The sequence below is a fragment of the Nycticebus coucang genome, chromosome 18, assembly GCF_027406575.1.
Source record: "Nycticebus coucang isolate mNycCou1 chromosome 18, mNycCou1.pri, whole genome shotgun sequence".
Lineage (NCBI taxonomy): Eukaryota > Metazoa > Chordata > Mammalia > Primates > Lorisidae > Nycticebus > Nycticebus coucang.
The window spans coordinates 29,427,065-29,448,440 of record NC_069797.1 but is presented as its reverse complement, the minus strand read 5'-3'; the positions used below and the strand labels follow the sequence as shown (position 1 = coordinate 29,448,440).

Sequence of the window (21,376 nt, the reverse complement as noted above, 5' to 3'; positions counted from 1 at the left end):
AAACAGCTGTAGTCCCAGCTACTTGGGAGGCGGAGCCAGGAGAACTGCTTGAGCCCAGGAGTTTGAGGTTGCTGTGAGCTGTGATGCCACAACACTCTACCCAGGGCAACAGCCTGAGGCTCTGTCTTAAAAAAAAAAAAAAAAAATTCTTGGCTCACATCTATAATCCTAGCACTCTGGGAGACCAAGGCAGGTGGATTGCTTGAGCTTAGGAGTTCAAGACCAGCCTGAGCAGGAAGGAGAACCCATCACTAAAACTAGCTGGGCACTGTAGTGGGCACCTGTAGTCCCAGCTACCAGGGAGGCTGAGCCTAGAAGATAGCTTGAACCCAAGAGTTTGAGGTTGCTGTAAGCTATAATGCCACAGGACTCTACCAAGGGAAGCTGAATAAAACTCTACCTCAAAAAAAAAAAAAAATTAGCCAGTTGTGGTGGTTCCTGCCTATAGTTCTAGGTACTAGCAACCCAAGAGGCTGAGGCAGAAGGATCACTTCTTGAGAACCCAGGAGTCTGAGGGCTGCCACGTACACTGGCTGGGTGACAGAAAGAGATTACAGAGAAACAGAAGAGAATGAAAACATTACACATGCCAAAAGATTTATGTTCATTTCCTTTAACTAGTAAACCCCATGTTATCAGAAATTTCCATAGCAAATAACTCATATTACAGAAAACTGTTAATTTGGACCCAAATATTGTATTGCAACGTTATATATACCAGCGAAAAACTCCAAATAGTTTATTACTGGGTATGTTATATACCCAATAAAGACATCCACCAGTAAAAAACGTCCATGTCACAAAATTCAGTCAGGGGCGGCGCCTGTGGCTAAGTGAGTAGGGCACCGGCCCCATACACTGAGGGTGGCAGGTTCAAACTCAGCTCCGACCAAACTGCAACAACCAAAAAAAAAAAAATAGCCAGGGAGGCGGCGCATGTGGCTCAGTGGGTAGGGCATCGGCCCCATGTACTGAGGGCATTGGGTTCAAACCCAGCCCCAGCCGAACTGCAACAAAAAAATAGCCGGCGTTGTGGAGGGCGCCTGTAGTCCCAGCTACTTGGGAAGCTGAGGCAAGAGAATCACTTAAGCCCAGGAGTTAGAGAGGTTGCTGTGAGCTGTGAGCCATGACATGCTACCTACCAAGGGCAACATAGTGAGACTTGTCTTTAAAAAAAAAAAAAGATTAGAAGAAATTGAATGAGCCAGGCACACCTGTAATCCTAGTACTGTGAGAGGCTAAGGTAGGTGGGCTGCTTGAGCTCAGCAGACTAGCTTGAGCAAGAGAGAAACCTCTCTTTCTTTTTTAACCTAGAAAGAGAGGTTAAAAAAGAAACAAACACTAGCCAAGTATCCTGGCAGGTGCCTGTAGTCACAGCTACTGAGAAGGCTGACACAAGAGGATCGCCTGAGCCCAAGAGATTGAAGTTGCTGTGAGCTATGATGATGCCACAGCACTCTACCCAGGGCAACAGAGACTTCGTCTCAAAACAAACAAACAAAAAAAAAACGATAGAACAAAGAATTGCACCTGGGGAGGAGAAAGGACAGCAGTTCTTTAAAATAAATATAAAATAGTATTAAAAAATTCCACATGTGTTAAGATTCTACTGATTAAAGCATATTACCAGTACATAATCTAAATCCAAACACTTTCTTACAACTTACAGTTATCAACTGAGCAAGTGTGAAGAATACCAATCCTCTTTTTTTTTTTTGGAGACAAGACTCTCACTCTGTCACCCAGATAGGGCTACACAGTGCCAAGCAAGGCTACAGACTGCTGCGGGGATCAAATCTAGCTCACAGCAACCTCAAAACTCCTCTGAGTTCAAGCAATCCTCCTGCCTCAGCCCCCCAGAGTGCTAGGATTATAGGTCTACCAAGCCTGGCCCCAATCCTCTTCTGTAAACAGAGGCAATAATGCCCTTTTCCATCCTCCTTACCCTGATTAACTAGCAAAAAATGGTAAATTCTGGGTGGCGCCTGTGGCTCAAAGGAGTGGGGTGCCGGCCCCATATACCGGAGGTGGAGGGTTCAAACCCAGCCAGGGCCAAGAACTGCAAAAAAAAAAAAAAAAAAAAAAAAAAAAGGTAAATTCCATTCATTTGGTTATAAAATGAAGGTGTTTTTTTTTTTTTTTTTTTTGGAGACAGAGTCTCATTATGTCGCCCTCAGTAGAATGCTATGGCATCACAGAAACCTCTTAACTCTTTGGCTTAAGTGATTCTCTTGCCTCAGCCTCCCTAGTAGCTGGGACTACAGGCTTCCGCTACAACGCCCAGCTATCTTTTTTGTCGTTGTTATTGCAGTTGTCATTGTTTAGCAGGCCTGGGCCAGGTTCAAACCTGCCAACCTTGGTGTACATGGCCAGCGCCCTAAAAACTGAGCTACAAGCCACCAAACCACGAAGTAGTATTTAAATGTACCACCTTTTCTCCAAAATGACCGAAGTGTACTACTTGAAAGTCCATATATTGCACAGTTCCAAAGGGAATTGTACAACACGGTGACCCTGAAAGTGCTGCATTAAAAGAATTACAAAGCCAAGCATGGTGGCTCACATCTGTAATCCCAGCACTCTGGGGAGGGCAAGGCAGGTGGATTGCCTGAGCTTGCAGGTTCAAGACCAGCCTGAGCAAGAGCAAGACCCCATCTCTAAAAACAGCTGGGCGTTATGGTGGGTACCTGTAGTCCCAGCTACTTGGCTGAGACAAGAGAATCGCTTGAGCCCAAGAGTGCAAGGCTGCTGGGAGCTATGAAGCCACAGTACTCTACAAAGGACAATAAACTGAGACTCTCTCTCTTTCTCATTTTTTTTTTTTTTTTAAGAAAAAAAAAAAAAGAATTGCGGGCAGCGACTGTGGCTCAGTCGGTAAGGCGCCAGCCCCATATACCGACGGTGGTGGGTTCAAATCCAGCCCCGGCCAAACTGCAACCAAAACATAGCCGGGCACTGTGGCAGGCGCCTGTAGTCCCAGCTACTTGGGAGGCTGAGGCAAGAGAATCACTTAAGCCCAGGAGTTGGAGGTTGCTGTGAGCTGTGTGAGGCCACGGCACTCTACCGAGGGCCATAAAGTGAGACTCTGTTCTATACAAAAAAAAAAAAAGTGAAACTAGGTAAAATCAATTTAGATAAATACAAAAAACAAAACCAACCGTGAACAAAGAATGTGTAGTCCTGCAATAATCCTGGCACTTGCTAAAAAGTCTGAGGTCTCCTCTCACCCTCTAGGCTTCCCAACCACCTTAAACATCAGATTGAACCATATGAAACCATCATATCTGAAGGTCAAAAAGACTGATACTGGCTGGGCATGGTAGCCACCAAGGAGGCTGAGGCGTGTTATAAAAGCCTCTGTGAATAGTTACTGCCCTCCACCCTGGGTAAGATAGTGAGCTCTCATCGCTATTGACATTGGCAATTTCACAAAGTAGTTCAATCTTATAATTCATTAAACACAAGCAGAAATATAAACGCAAATTTGAAGAAGGAAGGATTTCTCTATTCTCTAGTAAACTAACAGCTGAGTTCACTGGAGTGGAACCCAAGGCTGCAGACCCAATTCACATCTAAACTTAATCATGTTTCATAGCCATCACCCTGCTGGTGTCAAAGCAAGCATAAAAAATGTTTTGGAGGGGGGCAGAGCCTGTGGCTCAAAGGAGTAGGGCGCCGGCCCCATATGCTGGAGGGTGTCGGGTTCAAACCCAACCCCAGCCAAAAACTGCAAAAAAAAAAAAAAGATGAAGAGGAAGAAGAAAAGAAAAAAGAGTAGCCGGGCGTTGTGGCGGGCGCCTGTAGTCCCAAGCTACTCGGGAGGCTGAGGCAGGAGAATCACCTAAACCCAGGAGTTGGAGGTTGCTGTGAGCTGTGTGATGCCACGACACTCTACGGAGGGCAATAAAGTGAAACTCCGTCTCTACAAAAAAAAAAAAAAAGAAAAAAGAGAATCTGCTTTCTGTCTCTATGGATTTGCCCATATGTATTTTTTGCTCCACATTTGAGAAATTCATGAATATCCATATCCTATCATGGGACTCAACCACTTTTTCTCATTATTCTTCCTTCCCTTGATGAGCATATGGGGTTTTTTGGGTTTTTTTGAAACAGAGTCTCAAGCTGTTGCCCTGGGTCAAGTGCTGTGGTAATCACAGCTCACAGCAACCTTGAACTCTTGGGCTTAAACGATTCTCTTGCCTCAGCCTCCCAAGTAGTTGGGACTACTGGTACTCACAACAATGCCCAGCCAATTTTTTTTTTGTCATTGTTCTAGCTGGCCCAGGCCGGGTTCCAACACACCAGTCTAGGTGTATACGGCCAGCACCCTGCCCACTGAGCAATACGCACCACCTGTTTTGGTTTTATTTGAGACAAGACTCTAACTTTGTCACCCCTGGTAGAGTGCTGTAGCGTCACAGCTCACAGCAACCTCAAATTCTTGGGCCCAAGCGATTCTCTTGCCTCAGCCTCCCAAGTAGCTAGGACTACAGGCACTAGCCACAACACCTAGCTGTTTTTAGAGACGGGTCTCGCTCTGGCTCAGGCTGGTCTTGAACTTGTGAGCTGCATATAGCAGAGACCATCACTGAATTACCTTCAGGCCAGTTTCAAGCTGTTGCCCTGGGTAGAGTGCCATGGTGTCATAGCTCACAGCAACCTCAAACTCTTGGGCTTAAGCGATCCTCTTGCCTTAGCCTCCCAAATAGCTGAGATTACCTGAATAGCTGAGCCACAATGCCCAGCTATTTTTTGAGATAGAGTCTCTCTTGCTCAGGCTGGTCTCAAAACTGTGAGCTCAGGGTAATCCACCCTCCTTAGCCTTCCAGAGTGCTAGGACTACAAGCATGAGCCACCATGCCTGGCCTGAAAGTAATTCTTTTTAAGAAGTTCTTCAATTTTACTATTGCTTAACACCAGCAGTTCATGAATTAAGTAGCTTTTACAGCCTTTAATAAGGGACAGGGACCAGTACCTGGTATTGTAACCTGCATATAGCAAGACATCATCATTGTTACAAATTCAAATTAACTCTTGCACATATTAACAAACAGAACAATTCTGAAAGCATGGGTGGCCCCTGTGGCTCAAGGAGTAGGGCGTCAGCCCCATATGCCGGAGGTGCCGGGTTCAAGCCCGGCCCCTGCCAAAAACTGCAAAAAAAAAAATAATAATAATAGTAATAATTCTGAAAGCATTTATACATTCACTATAATATAAATTCCTTGAAGAGATCTTTTATCTATTTTGTTCAATGATGAATCCCAAGCGTCGACAATCAAATCTGGTACATCCCCGGCCCTCAATATAATTTGCCAAACAAGTTTAAAACTTACTTTTAATACTATGATTACTGGCCAGGGACAGTGGCTCATGTGTGTAATCCTAGCAATTGGGGAGGCCACGGCGAGTGGATTGCTTGAGCTCAGGAGTTCAAAATCAGCCTGAGAAAGAGCAAGACCTTATATCCACTAAAAACAGAAAAACTGGGCATGGTGGCACATCCCTGTAGTACCAGCTACTCAGGAGACTTGAAGCAAGAGGACTGCTCAAGCCCCAGAGTTTGAGGTTGCTATGAGCTATGATACTAAGGCAATCTACCCTGGGTGACAGAGTGAGACTGTCTCAAAAGACAAAAAAAAAAAAACTTTGAATATAAAGGCTCTTGGAACAAAATAATCTTGATACTTCAAGTATATACAATTTTTCTTCTTCATGTACCGGGATAAGCAAAGAGACTTCTCTTCCCAAAATTAACTCACACATTCCCCCACAAAGAGGCAAACAAATTATTCAGCCTTCAAAAGGACTTCAAAATCTTTCCCAATTAGCTGCTGCTACATAAAAAGACAAGACAATCTTTTACCCAGATTGTACAATTCCAACTACAGAAAGGAATTTTCTCCCATTAGTCGCAATCTTGAAGTTGAGGAAAAATCCTTACTCTATCAAAACAGATTTCTCCTCTCAGAATTTTATTTTATTGTTTTTATTTTATTTTTTTTTTTTGTAGAGACAGAGTCTCCCCATGTTGCCCTTGGTAGAGTACTGTGACATCACAGCTCACAGCAACCTCCAGCTCTTGGGCTTAGGTGATTCTTTTGCCTCAGCCTCCTGAGTGGCTGGGACTACAGGTGGCAGCCACAACGCCCGGCAACTTTTTTGTTGCAGTTTGGCCAGGGCCAAGTTTGAACCTGCCACCCTCCATACATGGGGCTGGGGCTCTACCCACTGAGCCCTGGGCACCACCCTCCTCTCAGAATTTTAAATACTTCCTCAGGCAGCCAAATGTGTTTGGCTATAGTAAAATCAAGAAAGTGAAAGTGGAAAGTAAGAGGCTAGAGAGAGAAAAGACAAAAACACTGAAGTAGGGAAAACAAGGGAGACACTGAAACAAAAAAAAAACTTAAAATTCTGTTGTGAAATACTCAGGAAGAAAATGACCAGAAATACCCCTAGCATTTAGTAAAAGGGTTATACTAAACATTCAGATTTTGTTAGTCTGACTTAAGTTTTTCATGAACCAAAAAAGATCAAAATTCCAGCACTTTTATAGTTTATCGTAACGTTTTTTAAAGTAGTGTATTTTGGGGAAGGGAGGGATGAGGATGGGTGGAGGGAGGGTAATTGGTGGGATCACACCTACGTACATCTTATAAGGGTACATGTTAAATTTACTAAGTGTAGAATATAAATGTCTTAATACAATAACTAAGAAAATGTGGTGAAGGCTGGGCGGCACCTGTGGCTCAGTCGGTAAGGCGCCGGCCCCATATACCGAGGGTGGCGGGTTCAAACCCGGCCCCGGTCAAACTGCAACCAAAAAATAGCCGGGCGTTGTGGCGGGCGCCTATAGTCCCAGCTACTTGGGAGGCTGATGCAAGAGAATCGCTTAAGCCCGGGAGTTGGAGGTTGCTGTGAGCTGTGTGACGCCACGGCACTACCGAGGGCCATAAAGTGAGACTCTGTCTCTACAAAAAAAAAAAAAAAAGAAGAAGAAAATGTGGTGAAGGCTATGTTAATCAGTTTGATGATATTTCAAATGGTACATAAAACCAGCACATCGTACCCCATGATTGCATTAATGTACACAGCTATGATTTAATTTTTAAAAAGTGTATTTTAGGGCGGCGCCTGTACTCAGTGAGTAGGGCACCGGCCCCATATGCCAAGGGTGGTGGGTTCAAACCCAGCCCTGGCCAAACTGCAACAAAAATATAGCCGGGCGTTGTGGCGGGCGCCTGTAGTCCCAGCTGCTCGGGAGGCTGAGGCAAGAGAATCGCGTAAGCCCAAGAGTTAGAGGTTGCTGCAAGTCGTGTGAGCACTCTACCCGAGGGCAGTACAGTGAGACTCTGTCTCTACAAAAAAAAAAAAAAAAGTGTATTTTACAGAGTATTTCATATTCATGAATGCCTTCTGAAAAGCCTACAAAGTTATTACTTTCATGACAGTGATATTCTCTGATCAAAGAACAATGTTCTTGCAACTTTCATGGCAATCTTATTGCAAATGTTACTATCTAATTTAACTTACAATTTACCATATGATTAAATATAATTAATCCCACAAATTCTTTTTTTTTTTTGAGACTGAGTCTCAAGCTGTCACCCTCGGTAGAGTGCTGTGGTATCACAGCTCACAGCAACCTCCAACTCCTGGGCTTAAGTGATTCTCTTGCCTCAGCCTTCCCAGTAGCTGGGACTACAGGTGCCCACCACAGCACCTGGCTATTTTTTGGTTGTAGTTGTCATTGTTGTTTGGCAGGCCCAGGCTGGATTTGAACCCGCCAGCTCCAGTGTATGTGGCTGGCATCCTAGCCACTGAGCTACAGGCGCCAAGCCAATCCCACAAATTCTTAACTGTAACAGTTAACATGTTAACACAATGGTGATCACAACCACCACTCCAAGGTACTACAAAGTCATCAAATGACTAGCCACCCATATTAATTAGTTATTGATTTCTATTAATCAGAAACTATTCACTATCCAAGGCTTACCCTAAGCCATCAGGATCACATGTCACAAACCAATCACATGTAAAACCATTATTTTCATAGTAATCTGAGACCGCTAATGTGCAAGTATTTCAACACTGATTTACATTTTCATATTAATTTAATCCCAAATCCGAAAAGAGTCTAATAGCTGCTGTAGACAGCCTCATCAGTAATTTGAAATTACTATCAAAAGAATTACACTAGCCAGGCATTGTGGAGGGCGCCTATAGTCCCAGCTACCTGGGAGGCCGAGACAAGAGAATTGCTTAAGCCCAGGAGTTTGAGATTGCTATGAGCTGTGACACCACGGCACTCTACCAAGGGCAACATAGTGAGAGTCTGTCTCTTAAAAATAAAAAATAAAAAAGAATTACAGACCAGCCGGATGCAATGGCTCGCACCAGTAATCCCAGCCCTTGGGAGGCTAAGGGAGGTAGACTGCCTCCATTCACAGGTTCAAGACCAGCCTGAGCAAGACCAAGACCTCGCCTTGAAAACTAGACAAGCATTGTGACAGGTGCTAGTCCCAGCTACTTGAGAGGCTGAGGCATGAGAATCACTTAAGTCCAGGAGTTTGAGGTTACTGTGAGCTATGACACCACAGCACCTACCAAGGGTGACAAAGTGAGACTCAAAAAAAAAAAAAAAGCGGTGGGCAGCACCTGTGGCTCAAAGGAGTAGGGCACTGGCCCCATATGCTGGAGGTGGTGGGTTCAAACCCAGCCCTGGCCAAAAACTGCAAAAAAAAAAAAAAAAAAGCGGCACCCATAGTTCAGTAGGTAGGGCGTTGCCCAGCCACATCCACCAAGGCCGGCGGGCTCGGATGCAGCCCAGGCCAGCTAAAAAAAACAATGACAGCTACAACAAAATATAGCCAGGCGTTGTGGCAGGCGCCTGTAGTCCCAGCTGCTTGGGAGGCTGAGGCAAGAGAATCGCGTTAAGTCCAAGAGTTGTAAGTTACTGGGAGCTCTGACGCCAGGGCACTCTACCAAGGGCGACATAGTGAAACTATCTCAAAAAAAAAAAAAAAAAAATTACAGACCATCTCAATGTGACAGAGACTATTGGCTGCAAAGAAATGATTTAGATGGGAGGTGCCTGTGGCTCAAGGAGTAGGGCGCCGGTCCCATATGCCAGAGGTGGCAGGTTCAAACCTAGCCCCGGCCAAAAAAAAAAAAAAGAAATGATTTAGACAATCTTCACTTTTTGGATAAGCAAATTTTCAGATGTAATATTAAAAACTTTATTTTGAAAGTATTTCTTTGTGTAGGTGGTTACTTAAGGACTAAGCCCAGAAGAACATTTGCTGAGAATTACTCAAAGAAGTAGGGTGTCTTCTCTTAACATGACCCTACTAGATCAAAAGCAAAAAACAATTAATTCGAACTTTCACACTTGGCTTAGCCAAGCTCATAGCTCAGATGAGCAGGGTGCAAGCCACATACACCGAAGGTGGTTGGGTTCGAGCCCAGCCCAGGCCTCCTAAAACAATGACAACTGCAACCTAAAAATAGCCGGGCGTTGTGGCAGGCGCCCATAGTCCCAGCTTCTCAGGAGGCTAAGGCAAGAGAATCACTTAAGCCTAAGAGTTGGGGTTTGTATGAGCTACAGCACTCTACCGAGGGCGACACAGTTAAAACTGTCTCAAAAAAAAAAAAAAAAAAAAAAAAACTTTCACCCAGTGAATAAAGATGTTTTGCAATAAGTACTGATGAATCCTACACTCTGTAATTTACAAATGCCCACAATTTTGTAACACTGTAATCAGTAGGCGAGAAAGGTAATTTTTGAGCTAATTTTTTTTTGAGACAGTGTCTCACTATGTTGCCCTCGATAGAGTACTGTAGTGTCACAGCTCACAGCAACCTCAAACTCCTGGGCTTAAGCGATTCTCTTGTCTCAGCCTCCCAAGTAGCTGGGACTACAGGTTCTCGCACGAAAGTCCGGCTATTTTTTGTTGCAGCTGTCACTGTTTAGCTGGCCTGGGCGGGGTTCAAACCCGCCAGCCTCGATGTATGTGGCTGCACCATGCTACGGCGGCCGAGGCAGGACAGATAATTTTTTGAGACAGAGTCTCACTCAGTCACCCTCGGTACAGTATGCCATGGCATTGTAGCTCACAGAACCTCCAAATCCTGGGCTCAAGAGATCCTCTTGTTCAGCCTCCTGGGTAGCTACCACAATGCCTGGCTATTTTTAAAGACAGGGTCTCAGTTTTGCTCAGGCTGTCTCAAACTCCTTAGTTCAAGCAATCCACGCACCTCATCCTCCCAGAGTGCTGGGATTACAGGCATGAGCCACTGCACCAGAACTAAGACAGACATTATTAATCTCCATTCTATACCAGGAAATGAATGAGTATAATAAATTCCATGAAAGCAGATACTCTCCATCTGTCAAGTATGAAATACTGTCATAACTTTTTACAGTGTAACATTGCCTTCTTCAAATTTTAGATATAAATGAAGGAAATAATTAAACACATTCCAAATAGCTCTAGCTATATTAACAACCTGACCTGATCACAAATCAAGCCTAGAAATGACAGATCTGCCTATGGAGATAGACCATAAAAAGTATAAGGATGGTGCAGTGGCTGTACCTGCGAAGGGTGGACTGCCTGAGCTCAGGAGTTCGAGACCAGTCTGAGCAAGAGCCAGAAGCCCATCTCTACTAAAAACAGGGTAATTAAAACTAGCAGGCATTGCACCAGGCACCTGTAGTCCCAGCAACTTGGGAGACTTAGGCAAGAGGATCGCTTGAGCCCAGGAGTTTGAGGCTGCTGTGAGCTACAACTCCAAGCACTCTAACTTGGGGTAACAGAGTAAAACTCTGTCTTAAAAAAAAGAAGATAGGCGGCGCCTGTGGCTCAGTGATCAGGGCGCCAACCCCATATACTGAAGGTGGCGGGTTTGAACCCAACCCCAGCCAAACTGCAACAAAAAAACAGCTGGGCGTCGTGGCAGGTGCCTGTAGTCCTAGCTACTTGGGAGGCTGAGGCAAGAGAATCAGCTAAGTCCAAGAGCTGGAGGTTGCTGGAAGCTGTGACACCACAGCACTCTACCGTGGGCAACAAAGTGAGACTCTGTCTCTAAAAAATAACAATAATAATACTAATGTATTCAAGACTAAATTTCAAAACATATAAACCAAGACCATGGTCATGTTTTCTGAACTATACAGAATTCGATGTTCTATTTTTTTTTTTTTTTTTTTAGAGACAGAGTTTCACTTTATGACCCTTGGTAGAGTGCCATGGCATCACACAGCTCACAGCAACCTCCAACTCCTGGGCTTAAGCGATTCTCTTGCCTCAGCCTCCTGAGTAGCTGGGACTACAGGCGCCCGCCACAACGCCCGGCTATTTTTTGGTTGCAGTTCAGCTGGGGCCAGGTTTGAACCCGCCACCCTGGGTATATGGGGCTGGCGCCTTACCGACTCAGCCACAGGCGCCGCCCTACATTTTTAATTATTATTAAAATAATAAAGTAGACATAAGAAAGCCAACACATTTCTGTTTCACACGATTAGTAAAACTGAATACTTGGAATGCCAGTAAACTCTATTTTCAAAAACTACCATATCCTTGATTTGTCCCATTCAACTGGGGAATGGGGCTGAAAGGAGAAGTATTTTTCATACTACTGAAGAAGTACCATACTTCTTTGATCTGTCTTATGTTCTGCCAAATGTTAACTTCTTTGAGAAAGAAGAAAACCAATCTTCCAGGGATTAGATCTAATATACTTCTGTATCAGAAGAATGAACAAAGTTTAGGAAACTTTTGTATAATCTAAATAAGAGAACTACTAACAAACAGCTTTAAGGAGAATAACCACAGGGCAAGTTTGTTGCCCAGGCCAACCCATTTAGGTCTGCCGTTGAAGATTGATTATGAATCAGTACATCTTTCCAAGGTGTCCTCATTTGGACAATGAATTATGATGACCCTATTTGCCACAATCTAATAAATTCTAATGAACGTGGGAAATTGTTTCTAGGGCCATGACTAACACGGACATTTAATTAATGAGCTGAAATCACAGAGTTGCACTAGCAACCTAATTTGTCAATCTGGATGTACCAATTGCATCAAACTGCTAACTGTCCATTTTGAAAACAGTAAAAATAACTACTTTTTGTTGCTGATCTTCACTGTCCCTTAATGGATTCCATTTGACCTCTATCAATCTAAGCAACCATGTGGAGCAACATTTGCCAACCTTTGCCCCTCTTAAAAGTTTTATGACTACTTTAACACTGTTTGTTGGGCAGCACCTGTGGCTCAGGGATTAGGGCGCTGGTCCTATACACGGAGAATGGTGGGTTCAAACACGCCTGGGCCAGCTAAAAACAGCAGTGACAACAGCAACAACAAAAACAACAACAACAAAAAGTTTGTTAAGACAAAGTACACATTTGAAAAGTACTTTACAGAAATGCATGGCATCAGCCATATCCCAGTACAGACACTACAATATGCCACAATTTTTTTTTAACTAGGATGCATGAGTCCTCAGAATAAACCATGACTTTTAAGCAAAAACCTGTTTGTGAACATGCATTCTCTGATAACCTAAAATTCCTCACTTTAACTTCATTTGCTGTGCCTTTAGATGGCATTTTGGATTTGAAGGAAAGCACCAGGTTTCTTTAAGAAAGCGAGAAGAGGGCGATGCCTGTGGCTCAGGGGGTAGGGCACCGGCCCCAGATGCCAAGGTTGGCAGGTTTGAGCCTGGCCCGGGCCAAACTGCAACAAAAAAATAGACGGGCATTGTGCCGGATGCCTGTAAAGCTGAGACAAGAGAATCACCTAAAACCAGGAGTTGGATGTTGCTGTGAGCTGTGACACTATAGCACTCTACTGAGGGCAATAAAGTGAGACTCTGTCTCTGAAAAAGAAAAAGAAAGTGAGAAGAGGTATTATTGAGACTAAAAGAAAGCTGAACAAAAGTAGATGCAGGCTTGGCACCTGTAGCACAGTGGTTATGGCACCAGTCACATACACTGAGGCTGGCGTGTTCAAGCCACATACACAAAGGCTGGCGTGTTCAAGCCCGGCCCAGGCCAGCTAAACAACAATGACAACTGCAAAAAAAAAAATAGCCAGGCATTGTGGCAGGCACCTGTAGTCCCAGCTGCTTGGGAGGCTGAGGCAAGAGAATCACTTGAGCCCAAGAGTTTGAGGTTGCTGTGAGCTATGATCCCATGGCTCTCTACCCAGGGTGACATAGTAAGACTCTGTCTCAAAAAAGAAAAAAATAAAAAAAAGTGAGAAGAGGGTAGCACCTCTGGCTCAAGGAGTAGGGCGCTGGCCCCATATACCAGAGGTGGCAGGTTCAAACCTGGCCCTAGCCAGCTGCAAAAAAAAAGGAGAAGAGGCTAGGCGCCTATATCACAGTGGTTACAGTGCCAGCCACATACACCAAAGGTGGCAGGTTCAAACTTGGCCAGCTAAACAACAATGACAACTGCAACAAAAAATAGCTGGGCATTGTGGCCAAGTGAGAAGATGTTTTATCTACAATTCACAATACATATAAGTCATTATAAACATCAAATCATGACTATGTGGAGGCCAGGGCAGGTCAATTGCCTGAGCTCACAGGTTGGAGGTCAGCCTGAGCCAGAGAAAGACCCCAATTTAAAAATAGCCCAGCGTTGGGGCAGGCACCTGTAGTCCCAGCTACTTGGGAGGCTGAGACAAGAAAATTGCTTAAGCCCAAGGGCTTGAGGTTGCTGTGAGCTATGACACCAACAGCACTCTACCAAGGGCAACAAAGTGAGATTGTCTTTAAAAAAAAAAAAAAAGGACATGACTATGAGAAGCAACTGCTAAGAATGTATCTTTTACCTACCAAACACCCCAAAAGCACCATCTTAGTTACACAGGTTTTTCTGAGTGGCAGAAGAGAAAAAGTACTGATATAAAAGTGAGCAGACAGGCTCGGCTCCTGTAGCACATTGATTAGGGCACCATCCACATACAATGGGGCTGGCGGTTCCGACCTGGGTGTGCTAAACGACAACTATAAAAAAAAAAAGCCAGGGGTGGCGCCTGTGGCTCAGTGAGTAGGGCGCCGGCCCCCTATGCTGAGGGTGGCGGGTTCAAACCCAGCCCCGGCCAAACTGCAACAACAACAAAAAAAAAAAAATAGCCGGGCGTTGTGGCGGGCGCCTGTAGTCCCAGCTACTCGGGAGGCTGAGGCAAGAGAATCGCCTAAGCCCAAGAGTTAGAGGTTGCTGTGAGCCGTGTGACGCCACGGCACTCTACCGAGGGCGGTACAGTAAGACTCTGTCTCTACAAAAAAAAAAAAAAAAAAAAGCCAGACTATGGGGCGGGCACCTATAGTCCCAGCTACTTGGGAGGCTGAGGCAAGACAATCACTTAAGCCCAAGAGTTTGAAGTTGCTGTGAGCTGTTATGCCAAAGTGCCACATGATGAGACAATGTCTCAAAAAAAAAAAAAAAAAAAAAAGTGAGCAGACAGGTAAGTTCTGGCTTTACCATTTGATAACTGAATAGTCATGTGATCATAGAAAAGTCACTAAGAATGTCTCAAATTCACATTCTTAAACGATAAAATGGAAGTAACACTCTACCTATTTAAATCTTACTATATGAATTAAGCAACAATTTTTCTAAGAGTGGTTCGTGAACTGTAAACTGCAATATAAATACGTATAATACAAAAGCTATCACCATACATCTGTCATTACTGTTTGTATACATACACAGTAAGTTTCTTGAAATTTAAATTAAAAAAGCATTCCTGCAAAATCAAGCTTAAAATCCTCCATTTAAAAAAAAAAAAAAAATCAAGGCCGGGCACAGTGGCTGACACCTGTAATCCCAGTACTTGGGAGGCCAAGGCAGGTGGACTGCCTGGGCTCACAGGTTTGAAAACAGCCTGGGCAAAAGCGAGACTCCATCTCTACTAAAAATAGAAAAACGTGGGCGGCGCCTGTGGCTCAGTGAGTAGGGCGCCGGCCCCATATGCCGAGGGTGGTGGGTTCAAACTCAGCCCTGGCCAAACTGCAACCAAAAAATAGCCAGGCTTTGTGGCGGACGCCTGTAGTCCCAGCTTCTCGGGAGGGTGAGGCAAGACAATCACGGAAGCCCAAGAGCTGCAGGTTGCTGTGAGCTGTGTGACGTCATGGCACTCTACCTGAGGGCGGTACAGTGAGACTCTGTCTCTAAAAAAAAAGAAAAACTGAGGCTAAAGGATCATTCAAGCCCCAGAGTTGAAGGTTCGTGTGAGCTATGATGCTACAGCACTCTACCCAGGGCAACAGCTTGCAACTTTCTCAAAAATAAATAAATAATCATGGGGAGGTGGCTCACACACTCTGGGAGGCTTAGGTGGGCAAGTTCCTTGAACTCACAAGTTTGAGACCAACCTGAGCAAAAGTGAAACCCCAAGAACCCATCTTTAGGGTACAGCAGCTCACACCTATAATCCCATCACCTGGGAAGCCGAGGCAGGTGGACTGCCTGAGCTCACAGGTTAGAGACCAGTCTGAGCCAGACCTCATCTCTAAAAATAAACAGCCGGGCCTTTTGGCAGCACCTGTAGCCCCGGCTGCTTGGGAGGCTAAGGCAAGAGAGTCGCTTGAGCCCAGGAGTTTGAGCTTACTGTGAGCTATGACGCCACTGGAGACTGTCTCAAAAAAGAAAAAAAAAGAAAGAAAGAAAAGGAAAGAAAAAAAGGAAAAACTAGCTGGACGTTGTGGTGGGTGCCTGTAGCCCTAGCTACTCAGGCGACTGAGGCAATGGGATTGCTTGAGCCCAGAGTTTGACACTGCTGTGAGCGAGGCCACCATGGCCCTCTACCCAGGGCACAAGAGTGACTGTCTCAAATTTTAAAAAAAGTCACAGTAGTGATAGTAGTGTAGTGATTCATGATTTCATTATATTCCAAAGTTGTGTAAGATATGCTCAATATGCAAAATACTGTGTAAAACTTTAAAGTATACTAAAAAGAGCATCTGCTTCAAATACATAGCCTAAAATTTCTAGAAGGGATTTTTAACATATTACCTACATAATTAAAAAATTGGTAGTTGGGGGCGGCGCCTGTGGCTCAGTGAGCAGGGTGCCAGCCCCATATACCGAGGGTGGCGGGTTCAAACCCAGCCCTGGCCAAACTGCAACAAAAAAATAGCCGGGCGTTGTGGCGGGCACCTGTAGACCCAGCTACTCGGGAGGCTGAGGCAGGAGAATCGCCTAAGCCCAGGAGTTGGAGGTTGTTGTGAGCTGTGTGACGCCATGGCACTCTACCGAGGGCAATAAAGTGAAACTCTGTCTCTACAAAAAAAAAAAAAAAAAAAAATTGGTAGTTGGGCGGTGCCTGTGGCTCAAGTAGTAGGGCGCCGGTCCCATATGCCAGAGGTGGCAGGTTCAAACCTAGCCCCGGCCAAAAACCACACACACACACAAAAAAAAATTGGTAGTTAATCCAAATGCTTTTAAATTCATTAATGAAGGTAATTTACTATTATCTATTTTTTTCCCTAATAAGCGTGTATTAAGAAGTTAATTCAGGGGTGGCGCCTGTGGCTCAGTGAGTAGGGCGCCTGCCCCATATACCAAGGGTAGCGGGTTCAAACCCGGCCTCAGCCAAACTGCAACCAAAAAAATAGCCAGGCATTGTGGCGGGCGCCTGTAGTCCCATATGCTCGGGAGGCTGAGACAAGAGAATTGTGTGAGCCCAAAAGCTGGAGGTTACTGTGAGCCGTGTGACGTCATGGCACTCTACCAAGGACAGTAAAGTGAGACTCTGTCTCTACAAAAAAAATTAAGAAAAAAAAGAAGTTAATTCAGTAAGCTAGCAGTGAGGACCTGATTTTTTTTTTTTTTTTGCAGTTTTTGGGCAGGGTTGGGTTTGAACCCACCACCTCCAGTACATGGGGTGGGCGCCCTACTCCTTTGAACCACAGGTGCCACACAGACCTGATGATTTAAAAGAACTTCCAAGGGACTACAAGAGACACATTCCTGGTATTGATACATTCAGAGTAAACCAAAAAGTCATCAATCCTGAAACTTTACCTCCACCTCCCATAGAGCAGTTAGATTAGGAAATAACAAAACCACCAACTGCCCCGCAAGCCCAAATGTAGTTTGCATTGCCCTTCTGCTCCCCTCCATCCCCCAAATGGAGAAGTGTTCATTTTCCCCATCCATATTCCTCACTTTTTTGTACAAATTCATGTATGTGGAACAATGAGACTGGGTTCAGAAATGCTGAGATGATGGACTTGCTTAATATGGCTACAAATAATATAAAAACTATTCCTTAGATTACTGACTTGTTAAAAGTGACCAGATGCTGGATTTAATCTTCAAGGCCTACCCCCAAACCAGTATTTCATATTTGCAAGCCAAAACTGTCCTTTTGCTAAACATAGATTAGTTCTTCCTTCATTAAATAATCCATATAAATTGATTACAATTCCCCCAGGATAGAGTTAAATGAGGATATTAAGTAGTTTAGATACTAGGTTTAACACAGCATGCAAAATAAAAGATAATCCTACAGCAGTAAAATGGAGAAAAGAGAAAAGGGCAGCTGGAAAGCCAACATTTATATCCAAGTACCCCAAAAACAAATCACCCCAATGCACTCTCACCTTGTTCCACTCCCTACACTTGATAAATGTGGTAACTAGAGCTATGGAATCACTTTTTGTCACCATAAACATAACTGAATTATTGCACTCAAAAGGAGTGAACAAAGGTAGAGGCTGATTCCTGGTGACTGTCTTCCCCCCACTGAATCCCTCCCTTATGTCCAAGGTACAAGAGTACCTCCTCACCTTCCCTCTTTAGACCCTGAAGCAGACACCTAACATTAAAACTATAATGATATGATTCAATATAATGAGTTCTACGTTCGATAACCAATATGGGCTTTGCTTTGGTCTAAAATCTTCAGCACTCAAACCCAAAACATGATTATAGCTAACCTGTCATTTATTTGGAAGCTACAATCGTAAGCTTCCAAATCGGTTTTGAAAATGAATTTAAAAAACAAAAGACTTTCTCTCACATCCTTTTTGATTATCACAGCAAGTTTACTCAGAGCCTAAATCCCCACAAAACAGAAAGCATTCAAAAAATAGTATGTTTACTCCCAAGGGCACGAGTAGATTAAAAGGGGAACCTATTTCAGGCAAGGGGGGGGAAGGGAGATTTCCATTACAAGCACATCTACATTTGTTTGATTTTTAAACACTCAAATAAAGACAAAGCTGACCTTGAGCTGTACTTCCCCTTATTCCCGTCCCCCTCTCAAGCAAACCTTTTTCAATACAAATAATAATTTAAGAATTTATAAGATGAGATTTAGCTCAGTATCTTTACTACGTTCAAGTTTTAGAGGTCTTTTCTCATAATTTTCAAGTCCCTGAATCCTATTTTCTGATGATACACTAGGACTAACCCTGAAATTATTCATACGACCAAATTGGCATTTCAAGGAAACCAAGGACCCTACATAAAATATAAATGGCTTAATTAAAAAAAATTAGAAGGCCGAATAGCACTTGACTCACCCCACCCCGCAAAAGCATTAGAACCAGAGGAACCACATATATGATGTTTCTTTTGTATAATACTACAGTAGTGTAAATGTGAAGGTAACTCAACTACGTAGACCCAAAATGTGGTGAGAGAAAAACGATTGAAAAATACAGTGCCAGAGACTGACGAGACAGAAACAATAGTCATTTCAGTAAAGTTCTGGGAAATAACTAAAGAACATTTAGGGGCAAAGGAGCAACAAAGAGGAATTACTAAAACCCGTACGTAAAACCATTTATAAGATGCAAAAAAGAAAACAGTATTTCACACATTCATAATCTAAATACCCAAACCTCAGCTCAGTACTTGTAACAGGTTAAGATCCCCAACAACGTATGAACACGCATTCCAAGGCTGAGGAGTCAACCTAAATACAGTTACTGAACACCATTTGAAGTAACTTTAATTTTAAACAGATCTTTCCATTTGTCAAGACGGTATGTGTAAACAGGAAAGTCGTCATTTTTACAAACTGGCGGACTGAGGCACGGACACTGCAAATGCTAAAACTAATAAGGATCATGGTCTCCCTGTCCCCTGTTCAACGTACTAATCACAGAACCCAGTGCTTCTGTAGGTAGAAAAAGACTCCAGGAACTTCGAGCTCCCTGGCATCAGTCCGAGGGAAAGGAGCGTGAGTGAGGTTTTTCTGGACCCTCCCAGAAAAAGGCGAGGTTGAAAAAGCCCCAAAAACCCTCACTACAACGTGTGCCAGCCCACGCGAAAGAAATCCTATCGCAGCATCTCAGCTTGCCTCCACCCAAAGATAAACTGCAGTGATTCCCTCTCCCTCCTTTCCTCATCATTCTCCAAGACTGCCCCCCACCACAAGCCCAAAGAAGCCCTCCATTCGCAAGTGTTCTCCTTTGTGAGACTCCACAGCCGCCGCCCCACACTGGGCCTCCGGGGAAAAGCCACCGCCCCCACCCGCCATATTTCCCTGAAAGGCGCCCGCGATACGCCTCCCGGTCTTCGCTCTCTCCCATGTGGCGGGTGTTTCTTCCACCTTTACCCACCCAACTGTTCTCCACATCCCAAGACTGTCCCAGAAGCTCCCTCGGGGATTGTTCACCCGGAGACAGCACCCGCCACCTCCTCCCCCTCCCCCGCCCCGGGACTCGCCCTCCCCCCCCCCAGCCGCCATTTTACAACCAACTCCTCCACCCTATCGCCTTGGCTTCCCTACTAGCGAGTGTCTCCAGTTAAGGACAGCAAAGGGGTCAAATCCCTGGGCCTGGAGCCTCCCATCGCTCCAAGAGCTCACAGGCCATTTCCTGCTTCCCGAATCCAAGTCCCCGGGCCAGGCTCAGAGACGATGCCGCCATTTTGTCTCCTGTTCCTGGCCTCTGTGGGCGGCGGCAGAGGGTCCGAGAATTCCAGGCCCCCATTGCCCCCCCAACTCACCGTCGTATCGCTCAGCCTGCTCGGCCAGCTTCGCCTGGTACACCAGATCCTCCCGATCATCCATAGCGGCAGCGGCTCCGGCAGGGTCTGCGCGACGGATGGAAGCAGATAGTGTCTCCGACTCTCTCAACCTCTCGCTCCGTGTCCGGGCAGCAAAAATGGCGGCCCCTCAATCCGGGACTTCCGCCTGCGCACGCGGACAACTGCTCAGCTCTATGGCAACCGCTCCCTGGCAACTGGCGCGGGGGGTGGGTCTTGAAGCTCGGCGCCCGAGAGGCTGGATCCAGCTAGAGGCCCCGCCTCGGTCGACTCCGCAGGCACCCGAGCACCAAGGCGGGAACTGCGACTGGGAGGACAGCGGCCTCGAGGGAGCGACTGCGCCTAAAGAAAGCGAGTGACAGAGCCTGGGCCACGACAGACGAGGACTGAGGCCTGGCCTGCGGGAAAAGAAAGTGGGAAGCTGTAACAGGTTTTGTAAAGGCAGGTCTTCCTCTCTGAAATCAACCTGTTCTCTCCTCTACCTTGCCCCAGTTTTCTTGGCCAACCCCATTCCTGGGCCTTTTTCAGAGCCTTTTAACTCCGGGTTAAAGAATTGAGTCCTGCTGTAGTTGCCAGAAAAATAGGAGCAACAGTTTCACGCCTCAACTTTATGCTCACACACTGTGATCTTTTCTTCTCCTTCCGATATCCTCCTTTCTTCCCTTAGGCCCACCATAGACAGAAGCAGGAAAACTGTTAGAAGAGCCTGGTCTGGAGTACAGGATACAGACGAGTTGGACCAAGAGCAAACTGAGATTGAGGAGGCAGGAATATCTCATAGAAATTGCTATCGGGGGCGGTGCCTGTGGCTCAAAGGAGTAGAGCGCCGGCCCCATATGCCGGGGGTGACGGGTTCAAACCCAGCCTCGGCCAAAAACTGCAAAAAAAAAAAAGAAATTTCTATCGGCTCCCATAGCACAGTGGTTACAGCGTTGGTCACATACACCTAGGCTGGTGGGTTCGAACCTGGCCCGGGCCCACTAAACAACAGTGACAACTGCAACAAAAAATAGACGGGCGTTGTGGCAGGCACCTGTAGTCCCAGCTACTTGGGAGGCAAGAGAATTGCTTAAGCCCAAGAGTTGGAGGTTGCTGTGAGCTGTGACACCACAGCATTCTACCGAGGGCGGCATAGTAAGACTCTTGTCTCAGGGGTGGCGCCTGTGGCTCAAGGAGTAGGGCACCGATCCCATGATCCCTTATGCCGGAGGTGGCAGGTTCAAACCCAGCCCCTGCCAAAAACCACACACACAAAAAAGACATTGCTTCTATTTTGCTTCCGCATGGATTCCTGGCACCTTGCTTATCTGTTGCAAGACTGAAGCTTAGGTAATTATAAACTATGGCGTC

At 45.2% G+C, this 21,376-nt stretch overlaps 1 protein-coding gene across 2 annotated transcripts in view; it reads right to left on the bottom strand.

Annotated features, from left to right (window-relative positions):
- The window catches only part of YWHAE (tyrosine 3-monooxygenase/tryptophan 5-monooxygenase activation protein epsilon), a 67,036-nt gene extending 46,827 nt beyond the window's left edge, over positions 1-20,209 (bottom strand). For both annotated transcript variants that reach the window (XM_053567765.1, XM_053567764.1), the window contains exon 1: positions 19,988-20,209. In XM_053567765.1, the coding sequence (XP_053423740.1) occupies positions 19,988-20,051 (64 nt within the window). In that variant the 5' untranslated portion in view covers positions 20,052-20,209. The remainder of the gene's footprint in view (positions 1-19,987) is intronic.
- Positions 20,210-21,376: the final 1,167 nt, after the last annotated feature.